Genomic DNA, 21,461 nt, shown 5'->3' on the forward strand with positions numbered 1-21,461 from the left:
GAAATGAAAGTATTAACTTGCTTTATGCAATGAAAACTTTAATACATTTTGAATAACCAAGGAAAATGGAAAACCTTTTGAACTCTCCTCAGCCATAATATCCTCACCTCTCGTCATGTATTAAAATGTACCCTGGCCACACACTGATTTTATTTAATCTCAATTTACTTGTTATGAATTACCAACAGTTAAGTTATTTGAGCATACAGTTTCTTCACAGAAGAAAGGATTTTTTGCTAGCTTAAAATGCCTAAATAAGGAAGTCAGATGTATGTGAACAAACTTCTGTTATACAAACCATGATAATTCTCTGTAATATTTTACTGGAAAAAAAAGACAATAAAAAGAGAGGTAAAACTATCATAACTTTCACCTTTACTGATCAATACAGATCTCTTCTGATAGTGGCTGGGATGACAATTCTAGCACCTGGACCAACAGAAGGAAGTTACCCACCAAAGAAGTCTAAAGGTAAACATTAATCTGTCACGTAATTCCACTCGTGCACAGCTTCAAACAACATGTTTCAGAAGAGCTAAGCCAAACAAATCAAGAAGCCCTACACAAGACCAGTTTTTCTCCCTATCAGGGTCTGAATTTTCATGAATTTTGTAGAATGCAGGCTCAGACTGCAGTCCACACGAAACCATTGACCAACCAGTTGGATACTCTGAATCACCCCCCACTGGTGCCTTGAAAGCTTTGGGACCCAGAGTGGAACTAGATTGTTCCCTTATGAAACATTGTATGATTGCAGTCTAAGTTAGTGCGACCCTCACACAGGAAATGCTCTAGACTCTTACAGCATCCTTTCACCTTAGTGGGACATTAATTAAAAAACCCCAAAACCCAACTGAAGCATACCAACCTACCACAAAAATCCCCAAACCCAGAGCATACATCCTGTTACCTAGACCCTGAACACACTAAGTAACCCAAGCAATGTAGTTGCTCAAAACTGTAACTCAATCAAACCATTTTGCAGAAGTTGTCAAAAATCAATTATCTTTGAAAGAGCTAAGAGCATCTAAGAAGCATAATTGCACATATCTCATGAAAATCCAGCCAGCCGTAACATGTCAGCTTTTAATGAATAGTCACTTATATACAGACTCTAATGATCATATCAAAACAAGCCGCTGCTGTGCGACAGAAGACTTCCACAGATCCTGTGATGAGCTGGCTCTTTTGTGCCTGGAATCTGCTTACAATGGCAACTCAGCACAAAAAAGCTCTTTGGTGGTCTACTAAAAATTTATAAATTAAGAAAAGAAAAGAAAAAAAAAATAACAAACCCTAACAGCTTTCTTAACTGATGCCACTGGAACATTAATTTGCCTATAGAAAGACATGGAGATTATTTGTTCATTCTGTTATTAATGGCTAGTATTTCTTGAGGCACAGTTTATGGTGATTTCCATAGGTTTCACTCTGTCATGTTGTTTAGAAAAAGTAATGAAAATCAGACATTTGAGCTTTAAAGACTAAATTCAAGAAGAGAAAGACTGAAAAGATATTTATGTACATTCTTGGCGCTGGTAAGACAAACAGAATGCTGGATCTCTAGACATGATACTTATCTTCAGCTTTCTGCTTCTCTGAGAAGGGGTTATAAAAATCACACTTTTGTGATACAGCAAGACAGCTCAATAACAGAAACACTCATTAGTGATGGATTAACCCAGGCAAATAGAAGTGTTCAGCTGGAATAACTTCTAACAGAAATAATAGATCTCATTCAAAACAAATACAAAAGCTTCATCTTTCCAATATCTTTAGGCTACAGGCAAAAACAGCAGAAAATATGTGCCCATCTGCTAACATAAGGAAATTACTCATTTTATGCTTGGATCAAGTATTTAACAAGCACATGGAAGTATGATTTATGATACATCTGTTTGTTGAAAAAAGTGTAGTATCTATTTTCATGAATTTAACTTTTTTTCACAGATATAGATATAATCTTAACTACTTTTAATTTTTTTCAAGTATCAATTTCTGCATTTTATCTTATTAGAGAATCAAAGGAGAACATCTGCTTTGTTTTCAGTTCTTCCTATATGCACTACTGACATTCTTCTGTGAACTTAAGGGTTCAGTTTTTGTCAGCTATAAGGTAGGTATATACAGTGACATAACTTAGTGAAAGCTTAAATTTCATAGGAAAATTTACTTTAAAGCTGGAAAGTACAAACAAAAGTCACAGCCTGATCCATTTTCAATTCCATTCCTTAGTACGATCAATACATTTGAACCCAGTCACACAATATAAGGACATAAAATTAGAGCAAATTGAGACCTAGACATACTGTGAATACCTTCTGCTTGTTTGCAAACTAGTAATGCTGGATTAGATTACAAAGCAACATAATTAAAGCTGTGTTTCTGACACTTCTGAAGTGAAATACAGAGCAAGAGAAAACAAGGTCAATCAAGAAGGAGATGCTCCAATATTAAGAGACACATAAGGCTTGAAACCAGTTAATTTTACACTGGAATTAACTAACACAATGTGGAAGATGTTAGCTACAAACCATGTGTGCTCCTTTTTTGGAAATAATTTTTTAGTTTCTTTCCCCAACCACACACACACATAACCATTCTTCGCAGGGGTTTTAGGCTGTGAGGGGAGGAGGAGCATGCACTAAGTGTCAAAGCTTTTATTTTCTGTTTATCTATGTGAAGCAAAGAATGTGCCCCCAGATTCTCTTTTTTTGTTCCTTCTGCTGTCTCTTCACTTCAGTCCTTTTTATTCTGGTTTACTGCCTACACAAAGGCAGACCAGTCTAGTACCATGCTTTCTCAGTCTGCCTTTTGAACCCACCTCAGACAGACAGCTTACCTGAGCCAAAATCCTACAGTCTTTGCCATGCTTTCCAGCCTTTATCTTTTCTAACTTTAAGCACAGAGCTCAGCAGTAGCTTTCTCCTCTGACCGCTCTTTCACCTTTGCTCATTGCCAGCTCTGCACTGAGGCTGTGATTGCCCCCTTGCTGCATTAGCAGTAAAATGGATCGGTGATGCTTTAACCATACCTAAAAATGGGGACATTACACAGAAGTGGCTGACTGAACGAATTAGAAGGTGAACTTCAGAGCTGTAATTAAAGGTGAAGTTATTGTGAGATTCTCTAAGCCAACCTTTCTCCAGAAACCATGCTCTGAGGGACATTTATCACAGAAATTTTTTAACTAGTCATCCTTAAAAATTGTTTTCTTGTCTTATAAATCCTTTCAACATTCAAATTCACCAGGGAGATCCCAAAATTATTCATATGCTAGGGTCAATAATTCCCAGTTTCTGTGGGGTTTCTTTCTGTTGGAAAAAGTTCTGCCCCCAAGTGCCAGGGAAGAAAATAGACCAGAAGGAATTTACTCACAGACAAAAATTGTAATTTTTATTAATGTTATTGTTTTGCTAATGATCACTTTCAAATGGGAGAGGAATCTGCATGATAATATGATCTTTAAAATACTATTTTAATGCTTATGCATTGTGAGTATTAAGAATTTAATTAACTTAGCCAACTTGAAACTCAAACATATTCTAAGAGCTAAGATTAATCACTCTTCATTTAAGGAAGTGTGTGCTAAGTAAAAAGCAGTATTACCATCTTTTGTTCCCAATGCCAGAAACTAAATGGACCATGCGTCCTTGTCAGGATCATAATTCTGATTTTTAAAAGATCAGTCTTCAAGCAGAATTAGTGTAGATAAAACATGCACAGAAGTGAGACTTAAAACAGTTTTCTCAAGAAGCAGAGACCAAGATACTGCCAAGTAATAACAAGAAAATTCTTCCACTTTGCCAGGCCATTACCTAAGGTTACCAGAATTAAACTAATTTTAAAATCCCAGTTATTTTTCCTGTTGAAAATCACATTTTGATTTTTCTTTCCAGTTAGGGAGGACCAGGTCTATGCTCTGGAACCAGAGACTAACTGGCATGGAGCAACTTTCACCTCTACTACTAAACTTTAACCCTCCAAAATGGTGACAGCGCTTGATCAGCACATGCAGAAAAGCCCATGGATCTTCCCTGCTAATTCCCAAACCTTGTCTGGGAATCAGCAAGCAGACAGCTAGTTGGCTGGAGCCAACACCCTGCCAGGATCCATCGTAACAGCTTTGTAGCAAGAACAATTGAGTTTCAGCACCAGACAACGCTCTTCAGCACTGTTAATTTGACAGTACAGATTCAATCAGTATGGCTGATAAGGGTGAAGTCCACATGATGAAAAACCAGCAGTTTTCAGTAATGTTTTCCAGTTTGACCAGGCCATCCACCAGGGTTGCCTTCACAAACAGGTCAGTCCCAACATGTCTGTGTCCCAGCATCCAGTGCCAGAACACAGCTGCTCACCCTGACACATGTAAAGTGCCAAGCTGGGGCCAGAGTGTGATAGCTTCCCTTCCCCCTGGCCTCTGGGAACAGACCCATTTGACAGCTACCACCTTCACCTACCACTGCCTCTCTTGGGATTTCTGTCTTGCACAGTCCAAGAGGGTTAGTCTCACATAGAGAGATCTGACATCTGTATTTTAAAGGACAGATGTTACCTTTTATGCATAGCTGCTGTGGGAAAGGGCACTAGTGGAAAGAGCACAAAAAGGAAAACATGGTTACTAAAGAGCAAATGACAGCACTGGAAGCATTACTTAGAAAATCAAGTAAGAGCACCCTAACAATCCTTTAAAGGCCTGATGTGCATATCAACAATACACACATTCCCAAATGGTCAGGAGAATAAAAAGATTGAAGCAAAAAAGTCCCCTTAAATTGATACTACTTCAGTCATGCAAAATGAACTGCACAGAAAACAGTCGAAGAATTCATATTTTAGAATTGTCGGGATGGCATTCCAAAAGCAATGCCTTTCCTACAGTGAAGGAACTAAAACAATCATTCCTTCTTGATGGTGTGATTTGTTTATTCTGTCCCTGTGTATCTTCTATGTTATCTAAAAAAGGGTCCAAAACAAAACATGAGTATACTAAAGGTAAAAGGCGTATTTTTTGTAGAAGCTTCTTTAATCTTTTCAATTAGGTGGCTCAACGTGATCCTCAAGAAACAGCAGATACCAACAATCCCAGCACATATATGCTATATACATCCAGACAACAAAAATGACAGCATTTCCTATGCTCTAAACTCTCACTAAAAACAAGACTTAGACATCTAAGTGTGCTAAGTAGGATAAGACTGCTAAAACACTGTTTCCAGGTGCAAGCAAATCTGCAAGAGTTCAGAGCAGACACCAACCCACTTCACCAAAGGAAAGCCAAATCTATCACAGCACAGTGGAACTCGACAAAAATTAAAACTTGAAAGTAAAAAAAAGGGGAAAGAAAAAAGGTCTTAAATGAACTCTCCTTTAACATGAGAATATTGCCCAATAAAGAAACATAATCCTTATTAAACTGGTATTCCACATGTTCTTAACTGAAGGGTGAAACAATTTTTCTGGAAACACTGATAACATAACCTCCAGGAGTTCAAGTTGCTGAAAGTACAAAACAAAATTAGTACCAGCTCTACACCTAGAGAATTGAACACTGTCCGTCCTTTTTTTAAGAGCAAAGAATAATTTTACTTGAGGTATGACTGAAATCCTCAACTTCTGTTTAAATGGAAGTTTTTCCTAAACCTGACAGATCCCATGAATCAAAAGGAAAGGAATTAAATTTAAATCCAACCTAATTCTATCGAAAAAAAATAAATTCCTTCCCTTCAGTTGCTTTATTGTTGCATGGCTGATGTCCCAGTATTAACAAAATCCAACTCTAATTTTTAGCAAGACACATTTATGTAACAATATTATACAACTTAATGGTTAAGGGAGACAGCTTAGGAATTTCTCTGCTGTGGTTCACACGACATGAGTGACTGCTTATCTAGGTTCTGCACTGAAAAAAAAAAACAAAAAGAAAATAAAGTTGTATGCTGTTGTAAAAATCATTGCTTTGCTGTACTGGAAGACAAATCTCCAAGAGATAGCTCCTAAATCATTTCAGACAAATATACAGATGAAAGTACAATGCGACTTTCAATTTTCTTGTTAGTTCAAAATAATTCTTCAAGCAAGAACACACAATACACTCATACATCACAGGGACATGCAGATCTCTCCCTCTTGGAAATGAAGGATTCCATGTCAACTTATAATAACCCCTGATGTTGCTTTTAAAATACGTTACACAAAATAACACATTTCTCAACAGAAGTCACATCCTTCTGGTAACAAATACTCATTTATCAATAGCTAGAAAAATCGGAGTTGAGTTAAATTCAAGGAAAGCATCTTTCTCTGCATTTCAGTAAAGCACTGATATTATACAAGGATGAAACCTGAGAAAAAAACCCAAATTCAAGACATGGAACCATTATCTGTGAAAAAGTAATTAAAATGGGCCAGTAACATCCATTTACTCCAAAACCTGAAAAAACTAAGCCTATACATACCATCAACCTCAACTCAAGGAGCAGCTTTTCAGGATTTATCAAACATCCTGTCATGTTACCCCTTGAGCAAGCCAGAACTAAAGCTTTTATTTTCCCCTCCAAAACAATCCTAGTGGCTCATGCATGGCTACTGCAATGTTGTAAGGTGCTGTAAAGAAGGGAGGATATAAATGCTATCAAGACCTAGGTGATAAATAATCATGGCTCTCCAGGTCAGAAAAAGCAGCATAATTCTGGCTGGAGTTATAATATAGTTCAAAGAACTTTCAGAAGTTAGAAATGGGAAATAAAGATCTTCTGTTTCTCAAGTCCTAAGGACAATTCAGCATTGAAAGAAATCAGAGTCAACATATAAAAAAGAGGAAATACTTGTATTTCTCAACCTCCTAATTACCACAGAACTTTGTGGCAGTCAAACATATAAATGTTGTTTAGAAAGTCAACACTTTGACTTCACATAATTCCTAATTCTCTTAGCACCATACTCAGTATACTGCCCATCAGTAGTCACTTTTAAATAGCTTCACTATTCACTTGAACTGTACCATACATACACAGGCACAGGTGACATAAGAAACTGAGCACACCTCTTTGACACCTTACTAAAGGTTTGACGTGAAAAAAAATACCTCAAGTTTACATTAAAAAAAAATCAGACCATACATATTGTGCAGTTCTATTTTATGGTACTCAGCATTTTAATCTTAACTGGTAAAATATTCTAAAAGTTCAAAATTCCTTTTACATCAATGAAGCTCCCTTGCATGATTTCAGAATTAAACCTACTTTTCATTCACATTCATAGAACAGGTGAGAGATATAGCACTGATGAACTAAGAGATCCACTTTAAAGATATGACAGTGTATCTAAAATGACACTACTGCATATCTAGCACTATCATTCTGCTGACTGCCCCTGAAAGTAAACTGGCCATAACACTGCATGCAGATGATAATCCATTAAAAACAAACAAACAAACCTCAGAGTGGGCCTTACCTAGCTGTTTTTCTCGCTCTTCTCTCCGTTCTCTGGCAAGCCGTTGCCTGTCATCAACCTTTAGCACTGTTGGATGATCTACAAATGGAGAAAGAAGAGCATTAGGCACACAGCATAAAATCAAATACTACCAAACCCAAACTTTTTAGGAAAATGGCTGTTGAACAACTCTAATTATTCTGTCAAAATAGATCATGTTTTCAGAAATCTATCTTATTTTTAAAAAAAAACAGAAAATTGATCATTAAATGCATTCATAATTTTTTAAGATGTAAAATACTTCCAATGACTACACTAAGATGTAACTGTGAATACCAAGCAAGACTACTGCTTGTGAAAGTCCAGGAAAAACCTTTGTTTCCAAGCCTAAATCAACTGGACTGCTAGAGTGCATTTTGAAAAGATACTGTTTATTATTCCATAATGTCTCTCCAGAATGCATCCACAGGAAAGTCTATAATAAAAAACCATTGTCTTCCCTTGATATTGCCCCAGAACAATCAATAAGCCCTATATGACACAAAAACCTCATGTCTTAGGTTTTGTAACCGAAAAAATGTTTATTCTATTCCATCTACTGAAACCAGGTGGAGCAGTGTTGCTTATCTCCAATGAGTCAGTGTTGCACAAATGGGTCAGTGTTGCTTATCAGATAGAGCAGTGTTGGTTATCAGATGGAGCAGCGTTGCTTATCTGTTCATTGTTCCACTACCCCCATGGGGATATCTTCTGTTAATGGACCATTAAAGCTCACCAATGACATGACACATTACATCATAGCATTGTAAGATGCTCTACCCAGGGAGGAGGAGCCAAACCATCTTCACCTAGATAAAAAGAGCCACAAGTGTCACCAGTCATCGGGTTTTCCACTGGATTCCTGGAGGAAGACCAGACCCATCTCACCATTACTGGACCCTTTTTCTACGAGACCATCTCTAATCCAACAGAACCACATCTGCCACTCCAGGAGGACTTACTCTGGACAGCTTCCAACACCCTGACCAACAGGGTGTCAGGTTGTATTTCTGACTCTGTCAGGGTTTTCTAAGATTTCTTGTTTGTTTGTTTGTTTGCTTGCTTATTCTTCTGTACTACAACATTTGTATTTTTTATATCCCTAGTAACGAACTGCTATACCTATTCCCAAAATCTTTGCCTGACAGCCTTTTAATTGCAAATTTATGATAATTTGGAAAGGTGGGGAAGAGGCTTACATTCCAAAGGAGACTCCAATCTTCCCTGGCAGATAACTGTCTATCTAAACCAAGACACCTCAGCACTCAAGCAAAACAGGCTGGATCAAAACAGTGAGCCTCTGGAAACAGCATGATATTGAGCTCAAAAGATGTTTGTGTGCACATGTGTTAAAAACTCTGGCAAATATATTAAAGGCAATGAGGCATCACATGCAGGGACTGGTATAACATGAGTCAAGTAAGATGAGAGCTTTAACTATTCTTGTAGATCGAAATTTAGCTACAAGAGTACTTCACAACTCTCTGAAACTGGCTGCTTGGATCACAGCAGTAAGACTGAGGATAATATGTAAGATCTGTGTCAGAGTCCAGGTTTCACCTTAAAAATTCAGGTTTGGTTGGAAGACATCACTTGCTCAGTGATGGTTCTGGAAAACAACAAAGTGCTGAACAGCTAGCATCCAACTTCCAGTCTCAGCAATGGAGCCATTCCAGACAAAAGGAACAAAATCCAAGTTAGCAATTCATCTCAGCATGCTGCCAAAACTAATTTCCTACTCAGCCTGTTCTGTTAAACCAGGAAAGCTCTTAATTTTATGCTTTTTTTTCAGTAGCACTGAAAAAATCTGCTTTGCATAAGAACACAATAAACAAAAAACCTACAGAAAAATCAAAAATATTTCTGGGTATAAATAAATGATCTGATTTATTTTAGTATTGAGAGGAACTCAGTTTTAAAGTATTTTAGATAAAGAACTACCTAGAATACTGTCATCATGAAGGTGCACAAGACAACAGAGCCTTTTCACTATTCAATGTGAATACACATGTAAGCAACTTGTGAAAACATGTAGAGTCAGCCTACTTGTGAATAGGCTGCATACCTATGAAAAAAGTTATTAGCAAACAACACAATGGGCCATAAAACTGAGGTTAAAGATATTTGCAAAATAAGTCCCTGAAGTGAGGCTGTGTTAGACTAATTTTGAATAGTTATTTGAATTAGATTAAAAAAAAATAGTAAAGTGCATTTCATCCTCTAACAGAAGTTTCTGCATAAGCCTGACAGGATTTCTTGGGTGAACCAGTTCACCCACAGCTACATACACTTTAGTTACTCTTGAAATCTAATTAGTGAAAAACTATTATCTCAACAACTGTCAGACTAGAGTCCCAATTAAGAGTGTTAATAGCAGTGCCAAGTAACAGCTGCAAGGAGAAAACCCATTGCACAGCTGGCAGGGAGAACCTTCAAACACGACAGCCACAGTGAAAGGCGCAACAAGCGAAAAAGTCACCAGCAAAGACAAAGGTAATCTGTCACCCAGTTACGGGTCAAAACTTTACTGCTGGCTGACTAGCTCACAGTGCTGCCATTTATGACACTGTGCTCAGCCATGCCATGGCAGAGATTTGCCCACTGCATGGTGTACATCTGCGTTTGGCTGAAGTTCAGCAGCGGGCTGACTCACACACAGTCCCTTTAGCATGCAGACACAGGTCAAAGGGGTAATAATATTCCTTCTCTCCTCTCACTGGCACACAACATTCACAAAACATGAATTTCTGTGGCATGAGTAATTAGCGCTTGCGGAATAATGCACATCTTCCCTGGAAAACAAGGATTCCCTTCAAGGGCTGTCAGCAAAGTCAATGTAATGTTGAGTTGACAGAAAATGATGAGGCACTGGGGAGAAATGTAGAAACCTGCTTCTTTCACAATATCATTCCAGTTAGGGTTGGTTTTTTTTTTCCCCCCTTTCTTGAGAAGAGATATTTCCCTATCAGGGAGAGGCAACAATTCTTCAAAGAGGCAGGAGGGTTATATAGACAGGCAAACTGAAAAGGTCTCCCTTAAGAATTCCTAATTATAAGCAAAGGAAGGAATAAAATAAATTTTTAAAGTTGCCCTCTGTCACTCTGTTGGAAGATATCCAATTATTTTTTCCACATCACGCACCTGATAGTGTTCACACAAGAACAGACCCTCTCCCAACACCCTACGATGTTACAACAATCCTTAAGAATTTGCATTAAGTTGCAGGCTATGCAGAGTGTGTCTTCAGCAACAAGCAATTTTGCACACATTTGGGATCACAAAGAGCTAAATCAATATTAACACAAAGATGGGGGTAACATCTTTGTAGCAGACCAACATTGCATTTGCTCTGCTAGGAGCCGGAGCACATATTTTCAGTGCAAGTCTTACACTCATAATTAAAATGACTTCTCTAAGTGTTCTAAGTGATCCTTCACAGTTTGGCCACAACCCCATTCTCCAACATTTGCATTCTGAATCCAGATGTTCTGCTGGCACCCCCAGTGCAGAGCATCAATAGTTTCAAAAACAAGAGAGTTCAATGAGACTGCTCCCCATTTTATTTCTCATGTCTCCATGCATTAAAAGCCCACCAGGCAAATAGCTGGGGGACTGGCATTTCTCATTATTTAGTAGGAATATCAGGACAATCAAAGTACCTTGTACTCTCTTTTGCTCATATTCATCATCAGACCATAAGCATTAAGTTACTATGAAAGGAAAAGGGAAACATGTCAGCTGCAACAAATCTTGCAAGAATTTCTCATTTTTTTAGAGAAATCATTGCCAACTGGGCATATGCAAAGCCTGAGACAACACTCCAGGAAGACCCACATGCTGCTTTGGAAGTTGCAGTCTTGTTTATGCTGCAGTATGTGGGAACTCACACTTAAAAACCTGTTTCCCTTCACCTATGTAACAGGCATGGAATTAAGAATTTGTATGATAGGGATGTTTGGAAAATAAATAAACCATAGTTCTATACAGGAGAAATTAATTTTGTACCTGCTGCTGGAAATAAGGCCTCTAAATTACATATGAAAACAGTATATGTCTATATATTTAGAACATCTGGTGTGTGTTCAAAATTCATTTTAATAAGTTAATCATTAATTTTGAAAGCTTAGAAGTTGTGAACAGTGTTTTGCAGAAATTCAGCACTGAAACATCATTAGGATTTTCTCCCTAATGATAGTAACAAAAGGAAAGAACGAGTTTTACAAATCTTCTATAGAACTAAGAGAAACTCTTCTAATAGAACTAAGACAAATCTTCTATAGAACTCAACAAACTCTTAAGCAAAATTTATATTTGTAGAAATTAAGTTCCTAAATTAATAATTGTCATGTATACTTTGTAAATGTGACTTTTGTAGCTCATACTATCAGCTCCACTCTACCTTCCCTTGCTTCAGCCCCAAGAATTTTGGTTTCCTTTCTACACACCAGCACAGATCAAGGGAACATTGGAACAGCTAGGACGCCCTCCTGAGAAATGAAAACTGGATTAAACTATTGCAGAATAAAGCAAGTATTGAACACTGTCCAATACAAAGGGCTGTGGAAAGAGGCAACATTATCTTTATTTTCTCCTCCTTTTCCCACTGTCTCTCTGACTGAGAGCAGCCATGATTCCTGTACTTTGTGGAGGACCCAGCGTGCCTGGCAGAGCACACAAAGTGTGATCTGAACGCAGACAGCGTTGGGATTCCTTCCCTGTGGGGACGGAGGCCAAAGACATCCCTTTTGGGGATAGAGAGGAAGCTGTCAGTGCAAAGCAATCACTGAGCTGCCAAGCTGTCAAGGAGCTGAAAGAGGGACAATACAGCCCTCAGCAACACAAGCACCTCTGCCTTCCCAGGCATCTAAGCAAAATCGTTATTAACGGCATACTTTAATCCTAGGTACCTGAATTGCAACACAAGCCAAATTTAGGTATCTAAGTCCTCTTCCAGATCTTGACTTAAGCATGCAAGTGGAACAGACCCATAACACCAAGGACTGCATAAAGCTTTTTAGCACATACATTTTCAACTGTGTAAGCAAAGAGTGAACTAAATCCACATAATGTACCCATGAGGTAGGGTGAAGTAATGAGAAACATCTGCCCACTGCATAGAGCATGTTACAGAATATGGCATGCTTTGTGGTAAGTGAGGAAACGCCTGAACAGAGGCACATTTATATAAAGCTGCAAATCTTTGCCTACAGCACATAATTCTCATTCAAGCACAGATGCAAATACAGTGGCTTCTGCTGTCTTTTCTCACTTCCCAACCCTCATTCCTAAGCTATTCTAAAATATATGTAGATTTTTCCAGTTTTGCTTCTTTGCAAACAATCACATATTCCAGTGTATCTAAACATGAATAGTCATCAGTTTTGTCTGAAACAGTAAGTGAGGCACAAAAGCACCAAACTTTAGAAGTTCCTGTGACAACAGTTGTTTTCTTTACACCATTGAGGCAAATAGCCTTAAAACATGGAGCACGTGGAATGGTGTACCTGGTTTAGTTCCAGCGTTGCTTTGTCCTGAAGTGACTTTCTTATCTTGTGTTTCAGAACCTACAGTTGCTAAAATAAGGACGAAAAGAAGATATTAATTAACCATTTTACTTAATAATAGGTCACTCACCTTATTAAAATGAAACTTAAATATTGCTGGATTCCTTTTAAAATCAGACCATTCCAAGATTTCAACTTAATGTCATACTACATCACTTTGCATGGAAAAAAAACCCAAAGGCTACACAGAAAGCATTACAATACAAGTTCCCAATTCAAGTTGAGGAAAGAGCCACAAGAAGATTTCATTTTAACAATGTGTTTTAATAAGACTTATAAGATGACTTGCAGATCCCAGGTTTCTAAAGGTATGGTCCAGGATAATGGTAAAAACTTCTTTACAAATTACTAACACACCTGTAATGCAGGACTAAAGAGAGGACTATTAATGACCTGAATGAAATCTAATTGTGGAGATATTCCCATTATTTGCAACAGACCTTTGATCGGGCCTTACCAGCCTAGAACAGGATCTAATTCTGGAGCTCTGAATGCCCTTTCAACAACCCTTTATAAAGAAAAAAACCCAGAAGATTCATTACTATTATTCAAACCAAAACCATATCCTTGGTTCAGCATCTATCTCTAATTAAAAAACAAGCCAAAAAATTAAATGCCATGATTTTTTTTTTATTTTACTACTCATCTTTGTATCCAGCAGTTTCACTATTAGGAGTGCTGGAATCCAGAACACACCAATCTAGGAAGAGCCTAAAGGCAGACTGTAAGAATTCTAAGAAGCCTCCCAAAAACAGCTTGAAAGTATTTGCAAACAAAGATAAAAAGAGATTTATAAATAAAGCTTAGGGGATGAAAGACACTGATTCCTTTGAACAAAAATATCACTAGAAACGGAAGTTGGAAAAAAAATCCTGATTACTCCAGATTTAAAAGCTAAACAGGCATTAATGTATTAGAGCCACTTTAGAGAACAAAATTAAAACACACTTTCCTCAGAAGGCTCCAAGCAATTTCTTTACGCATGTCAGCTTTAACAGTACACACTCAGCACTTAGTACATCAGTGAGTTCATTCCCTTCATGGCCTCACAGAAGTCTTTGTTTCCTTGCTTACCTCCTTCCACAGGCATATTTCAGGATTAACTTGGAGGCTAAAAGGTAGCAGGAAGAAGAACCTGTACGTTGTGTACTGTAACTTTTTTTTTGCAGTGGGAAGGTGGGTGACAGAAATAGAAAAATACTGTTATCTAATGTTTAGTATTCAAGAGCAATGTTTTGCCAAGAACAGTGTTCAAAAATCACGTGGTCTCACCAAAAAGATCGTGTGAAACCTTAAATTATAACCTTAAATAATTGTCAGACACTCCTCTTCCTGACACCTGTATTAAGCCTCTTGCAACCAATAGAAATAACCACTGTTGAACTTAAAAATTGTGACAATAAGAACTGCAACACCTTGAAGGCAGCTCAACACAAGATTTTGGTAGTTGCCATTTCAAATGCCTCATACAAAAGATTAGTGTGACCTATGAGTAGATGGATTGATTTTAGGCAAGATAACTTGAGCACCATTGAACACTTGCAGTACCAGGCTTGGTAGGATCCACCATTATGAAAATCCATACCTGGTGTTGGAGCAAGTCCAGAGAAAACCGGAAGAGTTGGTGCAGTGTCTGGAACACACGTGCTAAGAGGAGCAGGGGAGGGAGCTGGGGGTGTTTAGCCTGGAGAAAGGGAGGCTCAGGGGGAACCATATCACCCTCTGCAACTGCCTGGAAAGAGCTTTTAGCCAGGTGGGGGTGGACCTCTTCCCCAAGAAGCAACCTCTTCTTTGACAAGAAGCAACAACATGAGGAGAAAATGGCCTCAAGCTGCACCAAGGGAGTTTCAGACTGGGTATTAGGAAAAAATTCTTCCCAAAAAAATAGTCAGGCATTGGAATAGGTTGTCCAGGGAAGTTGTGGAATCACCATCTCTGGAAGTGTTCAAAAACTTGGGGATGTGGCAATCGGGGCCATGGTTTAGTGGCGAACATGGCAGTGTTAGTTTAACAGCTGGCCTTCATTTTAGACGTCTTTTCCAACCTCAACACTTCTGTGATTCTAAACTCTTTATATCTTACCTCCCCCTCAAATTTAAGGTACTAGTAAAATAAGCTTTTCTCCAGTGTGTATCAACCATTTAGAACACTCTCAGGAAAAGTCCCACTGTAACTCAGTGGGACTACATCACAGCTCCCATCAGCCTGGCCTAGGGCATCACACAGAAGAGGAAACTGTCATAAAATGGTACAAATACTGTTTCAATGAGTTAGTGAGTACACTGATGTTCTAATAGTGTCAGCACAAATTTCTTTGCATCTTTCAAACTGAGTACATGTGTTATTTTCTCCAAGCATTGTGCCATGGGATTTATGCAACACTCTATTAACTTCAAAATGGTGGTTTAAACACCATGCAGAAAATACACTTGCAAAAAAGCCTAGGTACAGGAAGAAATACTTTTTCCCCCCATATTTCCTTGCCTAACATTTCCTTGGAATATTTTTTTGACACAGTTCAAATACACATTCATATGACCATTCATATGACAAGTGATGAAAAGAACAGATGGCACACCATGAATTTTAATGATGCTGGGTATCAAATAGGAATTGGCACAAGTACTTAGTAACCAGCGTAGGTGCGCTCCCAGATAAAATACCTCTTGCTCTAGGATACAAACAGATTAATCAGACAACCAAACATTGAAAATCCACACCTAAATATTGACAACACCAGTTTCAGTACCTAATAGATGCCAGAAGAGGTATAACTTCACTACGTAATACTTGCTTGGCTGCTTATATTGAACCATTACCTTTATATAAGGGAAAAAAAAAGTTGTATAAAGAAATGTTAGAGATGGATAATTATCTGTGAAGCACAGCTCATCTCTCTCAGCTCTGGCATTACTATATGGCACAGCATCAAAGAGAAAACTGTATCTCAGCTTCCATGGAAAGAAGGGAAAAAATAGGGGGGGAAAAGGCAAGAAAAGATATATGTATTGATACTGAATAATATGTGTTTGTAAATGCTGGACTTTCAAGTAAAACTAGTTGCAGCACAGAATTCAGTATACATACCAGAGGCAGAGCTTAAAGAGATCCATAAAGATGACTAGTGCTAGAGAGGACCTCTGCAGGCTCAGCTTTTAGCTTTGCTTTGAACCAAGACAAGTACAAAACTGGCAGATTATCCCTAAAAGAACAGCTTTGCAATGAAAATGAAATCTATTTCGAAATCTCTGAGCAGTTTAGATAAATCTGTGTGTTCACAATCAGATAGGTTTAATCAATACTTCTGTTACCAGGATAAGTATAAGCTATAGAAGAACTGATAAGCAATTTCATAGGATGTCAGCTCACCCCATGCCTCATACAGCCATTATAATTACAGTTGATTCCTACAGCAGTTAACAATCTCTGTACCAAGTACCAGTACCAAAGTTTATTTCCTAAAAGGGAAAAAACCCACTGTATGATAGCCAGAACTACTTTGAAAGAGCTGTTCCATGATCAGTATCTGTCAGACAAAAATGCCTTTATTAACCTTACAGTCTAAAGTGTTCCTCTTGAAGTAACAAAAGCAGCTATCTCCAGCTTGCCCAAAGGAGGCCTGTGTGAGCAAAGTAGGAATTGCTAGCAGTGGGAAGCAAAACAAGCACAAAGAGAAAGTTTAGATTTAAAAGATTCAAATTCAAGGAAAAGTCTCATAGAAAACACCGAGAAAGGGGGGAAAACTATAATCTTTTAGTGCTTCTATATATATCAGGTAAGCTCTGGCCAAAGAAGATTGGCCCGAGAGACAAGATAACACATTCAAGGGGAAAAACTTGAGAATTAGGGCCCCTGGGAGGATATGCTGGAAAGCAGAAAGAACATTGACCCAGACCCTGGAAAAACAACTGAATGCCAAACATTGAGAGGGGAAGCATCACACTGGCATTTTGACAGGTGTTTTTAAAAACACAAGAGCTGTGCAGAATACAAACACTTGTTTTTCAGACTGTGGCACATCAAGCACATGTTTGCACGATGTGAACCAGCTATTCCCAGCGAGGTGAATGGCAAACCAAAGGCCCCATAGCAAGGCTGAGGAGCTGGAAAGAAGATGCTTAAGCTCTATTCCATGGAAGAAGGGAAACAGCCACAAGACAGAGGCAGCTCTATTTCCAGAAGGTCTCTACCCCCAGAAGTGCACACCTCGAGATTAAATGCAGTGTAAAGGGGCACTTGGGGACCAAAAGCAAGAAGTGCTGCTCACACCTGTGTCAAGGTCAGGATGTGCACAGCAGCCCCCCCAGAACTGCATCCTAGCATGGGTCTGGAAAGGGGAGCTGTACAAGGGCTGCAGAGTAGTGGATGAAAACACAGGCACAGGAGAGCCCCAGGCCTGCAGGCAGCCATGTGTGCCTGACAGTGCAGGTACACCTCTGGGTACAGGGTGCTCTGAGCACCAAAGGGGGAAGAGCAGTCTCCAGTTTCCTGCTCTAATTCTACAAGTGAGAGAGAAGCTACTGAGAAGCAGCCATAAGGAAAAAGGAATAGCTAAATCAGAGGAGGAGGGATTACAGGGAAAAAAGAAGAAAATCTAGCTATTCTGTACCTGTCACTTGTCATCTAACCCCCTGGTATGACTGAATAGCTACTTTTTTTAGCTGTCAAAGACTGCCAGGGGTGTGTGTTGGGAGATAGGAAAGGCATCAGAAATGACAGCCGGAACAAACTCATGCCTCAGTAAAAAAGCACTGCCAATACATAGCAGAGGAAATCCAGCATTAAACTGGGAAATTTAGAACAGAGCTAACTGGGAACTGATATAGCCTTTACTCCTTAGCATCCAATCCTGATACCTCCAATTACTTCCTTATGAACACTGCTCAAAGAACAAAACAAAACCCAACAACAACAAAACCCAAACAAAAACAAACAAACAAACAAACAAAAAAAAACCACCACAAATCAAACCCCAAAGAAAAACCCTTAAATTCCCTTGCTTATTTTTATTTTATATAGCATGTCACACCTGACATGCACAATGTAAAAAATGCATAGTTTGAATTACTCAGAATGAAGCACAGAACAGAGTATTCTAAGTCTGTGTAAGCAATAATAAAGAACTGGGGCTAGTCTAGGCAGTTTTGTCTAGACACTGGGAACAGTGGCTAGCTAGCCACTGTCAGTCAAGTCAGAGGTATTGCTGTGCTACATAGAGTGTGTTGAAAGTGCAGACACAGGTCAGAGCTGACAGAATTTATTAGCTTAAATTCAGAAACACATTAAGACCAAAATCCTGAGTTCCTGGCTCAGAATAAGCATCTGAGCATTCAGCAACCAGCTGTTCTATTCTAAGGCAACATCACTGAAATTTAAGACTACAGAGTCTCTTTAATGGCAAAACTGGGTTGTTTATCCTACAAGCAAATTCCTGTGAGCCATGATCCAGAGGCTGAATACAAGAAAAAGCAGAGTTCAACACAAATTAAAGCTTTTCCACTGATTGTGACTTTTGCCTCTTCTTACATCCATAGTTTATGAGGAAGACATGCAAAAACTACTCTCCATATTTACAGTAAAAAATAGTTTGCAAGCCTTTAGAATTTCATATTCTTTATCAATAGTGTCTATGTATGCTTAGACAAACAATATACTAAGTAATATTTTAGTACAATTTACTGTTTTAGAGTTAAGTAATGCGTTCATTCCATATTTGCACCCCATACTTACTTTTTACTTGCATTTTAAAATTGTAAGCTTGGGAACAAAGGACAGCAATCTTTCCAGAGATAAACAGGCCTCGAAGTTCTGTGGCCAGCCAAAAATTACCAAAAATTTACCAAGATGCATGCAGTATAGCTGACAGATAAAAAGGTAAAAACCAAGCATCTGGATGTTTATTAAAATCTTTAGAGTAAGTCAGGACAAAATTCTGATCTGCTCTCTTCTTTAGAGGTGCTGGAGAGGATAAGTTGTAAAGAATCCCATTTAAAAACTCACTTGTTAGAGGCTAGTTTTCAAAATCCACTTGTCAATAATGATTCTGAAACTTCCCCTCAAGAAGAGAGTGGGGTGGGTATTGGCCTGGAAACCTGTTCCAGCACAGCTGGAGACAGTATTTTCCAGTGTTTCTGCAATGTACTGGACATTAGACAGGCCAAATTTCTTATGCTGCTGCTTCTACCATCTGTGTCTGAGCTGAACACTAAGTCAGTGCTACTCCTTGCTGTCACAGCAGAAGCACACTGAAGCCCTAATCTTATTCAGGGCCTGATACGCTTTTCAGAAGATTATTACAAAACAGTGCCTTGAGTGATCCAAAATCGCACTGCCACCAGCACTGGTTTTGCCTTTGTAAGCTCCCTTGCACGCAAACATAACCATTACCAAAGTCAAGGCCTTCAAAACAAGGTAGGAAGGAAACTCTCACCTTAAATTAACACCTGCTACAATGTGACCCTGCTGAAAGGCTTGAAGATGGATTTAGAGACCCAAACACAGCAGTTTGAACACAAAATCAGATCATCTCCTCTCATCACCCAAACCCATCTGTACAAACGGCACAGAAGAGCTGTGTGCAGGACAGTTACTCTGACTTTTAAACAGTGCAGAAGCACAGGAACTAAGCATCAGCATTTTATCAAGATAAAACATCCCCTCCTTTTCTCCCCTTCCACAGTAACTTAAAACATCCCTTCTGTGCAGGGAGTTATAAATGGTGCCTTGTGCATTGCTGCTGGCCTCCAAAGCACCTGACAGCAACCAGGTCCTATCTACAGACCATTTTGAAGCAACCTTCATCCTTTAAAGCCCTGGCTGCAGAGCCCTTCCTGTGTAGCAGATGTGCTCTCCTAGCAGTTGGCAGATGCTCCCTGAGCTGTTGTTGAGGACAGGAGCCAAAGGGCACACTAAGAAACCTTTGCTAACACCTACTATGGACAAAGGGCTTCCTGGTGCTTCTGGGAAGGTTCAGTGACCAGCCCAGCAGGGTGTTCGACAGACAGGCTCACAGCAGTGCTGGGGTGAGCTCAGATCTTATGGATTTTTTAGCACAACAGGATGGGAAACAAGGAAAATATCTCTGGAGATTGGAGGACTGTAGGACTTAGCAGCAGGTTACAAGAGGGACAAGGAGAGCACAACATCAACCTGCCTTTTGCAGAAGCTTGCTCACAAGAGATGAAAGCTTCCTAGGCAATGGGAAAATCAAGATACTGATGGTGTACTGTCCTTCTTTCAGGTTAACCCTTTGAGGAAGAGCATACAGATAGGAAAAGAACTGAAGCATCAGCTTGGAAACTTTTCACATGTACTGTCCACATTCCATTCCACTCAAAAAACCCCAAGCCCTCTAGAATGTACTGAACACCAGGTTCAAAAGAGACACTAGAAAGATTTCTCTAACAGAGCTACCAGAAGAAAAATAGAAACACATCAAAACCAACTCCTTCAGGCTTCTTAATTTACATTCTTCAGAAAACTCTTCGTAGAATGGGTAGGGCTATACCATCAAATCAAAATCTTTTTCTAACAAATTTTTGTTCTAATTTACAACACTGATGAAGTTATTTCAAGAGATTTACAAGGTTTTGCCAACTGCTACCTCATTACCAGTGAGGCAGAAAGAACTGCAGGAATTCTGCAGAAGTCTTGGATCGAATGCATTAGTGCTTTAAAACTAAAATCTAGATTTCTGTTTAGAAACAATGAAGACATGTACCTAATTTTGGTTACATGTCAACACTCATACTCTCTTGTTAAGGGAAATAGGTTGAAGTGATTTCTGGGGGAACTAAGGAGAAGCAAGAGTATTTCTAGACTATAGACCAGTTTGTTATTTTTAAAGCAGGTAATACAACTTCACAAGTTCAGATAAAAACTTTTTGAAATTTCCATCATTAGCAAATGGAAAATACCTGTTCTTCTGCAGTCTAAACAGATGTACTTACAGAGTACACTTTCAAGTTGGAGGTTTGAGTCAGAAGAGTGACAGAATATCTGTGTTTCATTTCTATTCACTGAAACAAGAAAGCAAAGTTCATGCCTTATTTAAACACACCTATTAATTAATTTTATATTAAAATATTTTCAATTCTTAAAAGCTCAGTGCTTTAGTACATCTTTTTGTACTTCCAACAGTGTGGAACTTACCAGTCTGGTTTGCAAATATAAATAAATTATATGACACCAAGCTGCAGTGAGTGTACCAGTTGTTTTTTTTTTTTTTTTTGCTCTGGCACTTATCATAGAAGTCTACCACCAGAGTTGCCAAACAAAGCACTGTTACCAGTGTTCCTCATCTCTAATGCCCCGGCTGAGCGAAGCAGAATGAAAATTCACCAGCATTAGTGTTTACTACTCACAGAATGGTATAAAAGTTGTCATTGTTTTATCATATTGTAGACTAGAAAGATAAACAGA

General features: G+C 38.7%; 1 protein-coding gene across 5 annotated transcripts in view; it reads right to left on the reverse strand.

Moving 5' to 3' along the window:
- MAP7 (microtubule associated protein 7) overlaps positions 1-21,461 on the reverse strand; it is a 109,883-nt gene that overhangs the window by 34,821 nt on the left and 53,601 nt on the right. For all 5 annotated transcript variants that reach the window (XM_066178942.1, XM_066178940.1, XM_066178938.1 and 2 more), the window contains exons 2-3: positions 12,981-13,049; positions 7,459-7,536 (exon numbers count right to left, since the gene is read on the reverse strand). In XM_066178942.1, coding sequence (XP_066035039.1) covers positions 7,459-7,536; positions 12,981-13,049 — 147 coding nt within the window. The remainder of the gene's footprint in view (positions 1-7,458; positions 7,537-12,980; positions 13,050-21,461) is intronic.

The sequence above is a fragment of the Chamaea fasciata genome, unplaced genomic scaffold, assembly GCF_029207755.1.
Source record: "Chamaea fasciata isolate MVZ Bird 193981 ecotype frontalis unplaced genomic scaffold, bChaFas1.0.hap1 SCAF_3, whole genome shotgun sequence".
Lineage (NCBI taxonomy): Eukaryota > Metazoa > Chordata > Aves > Passeriformes > Sylviidae > Chamaea > Chamaea fasciata.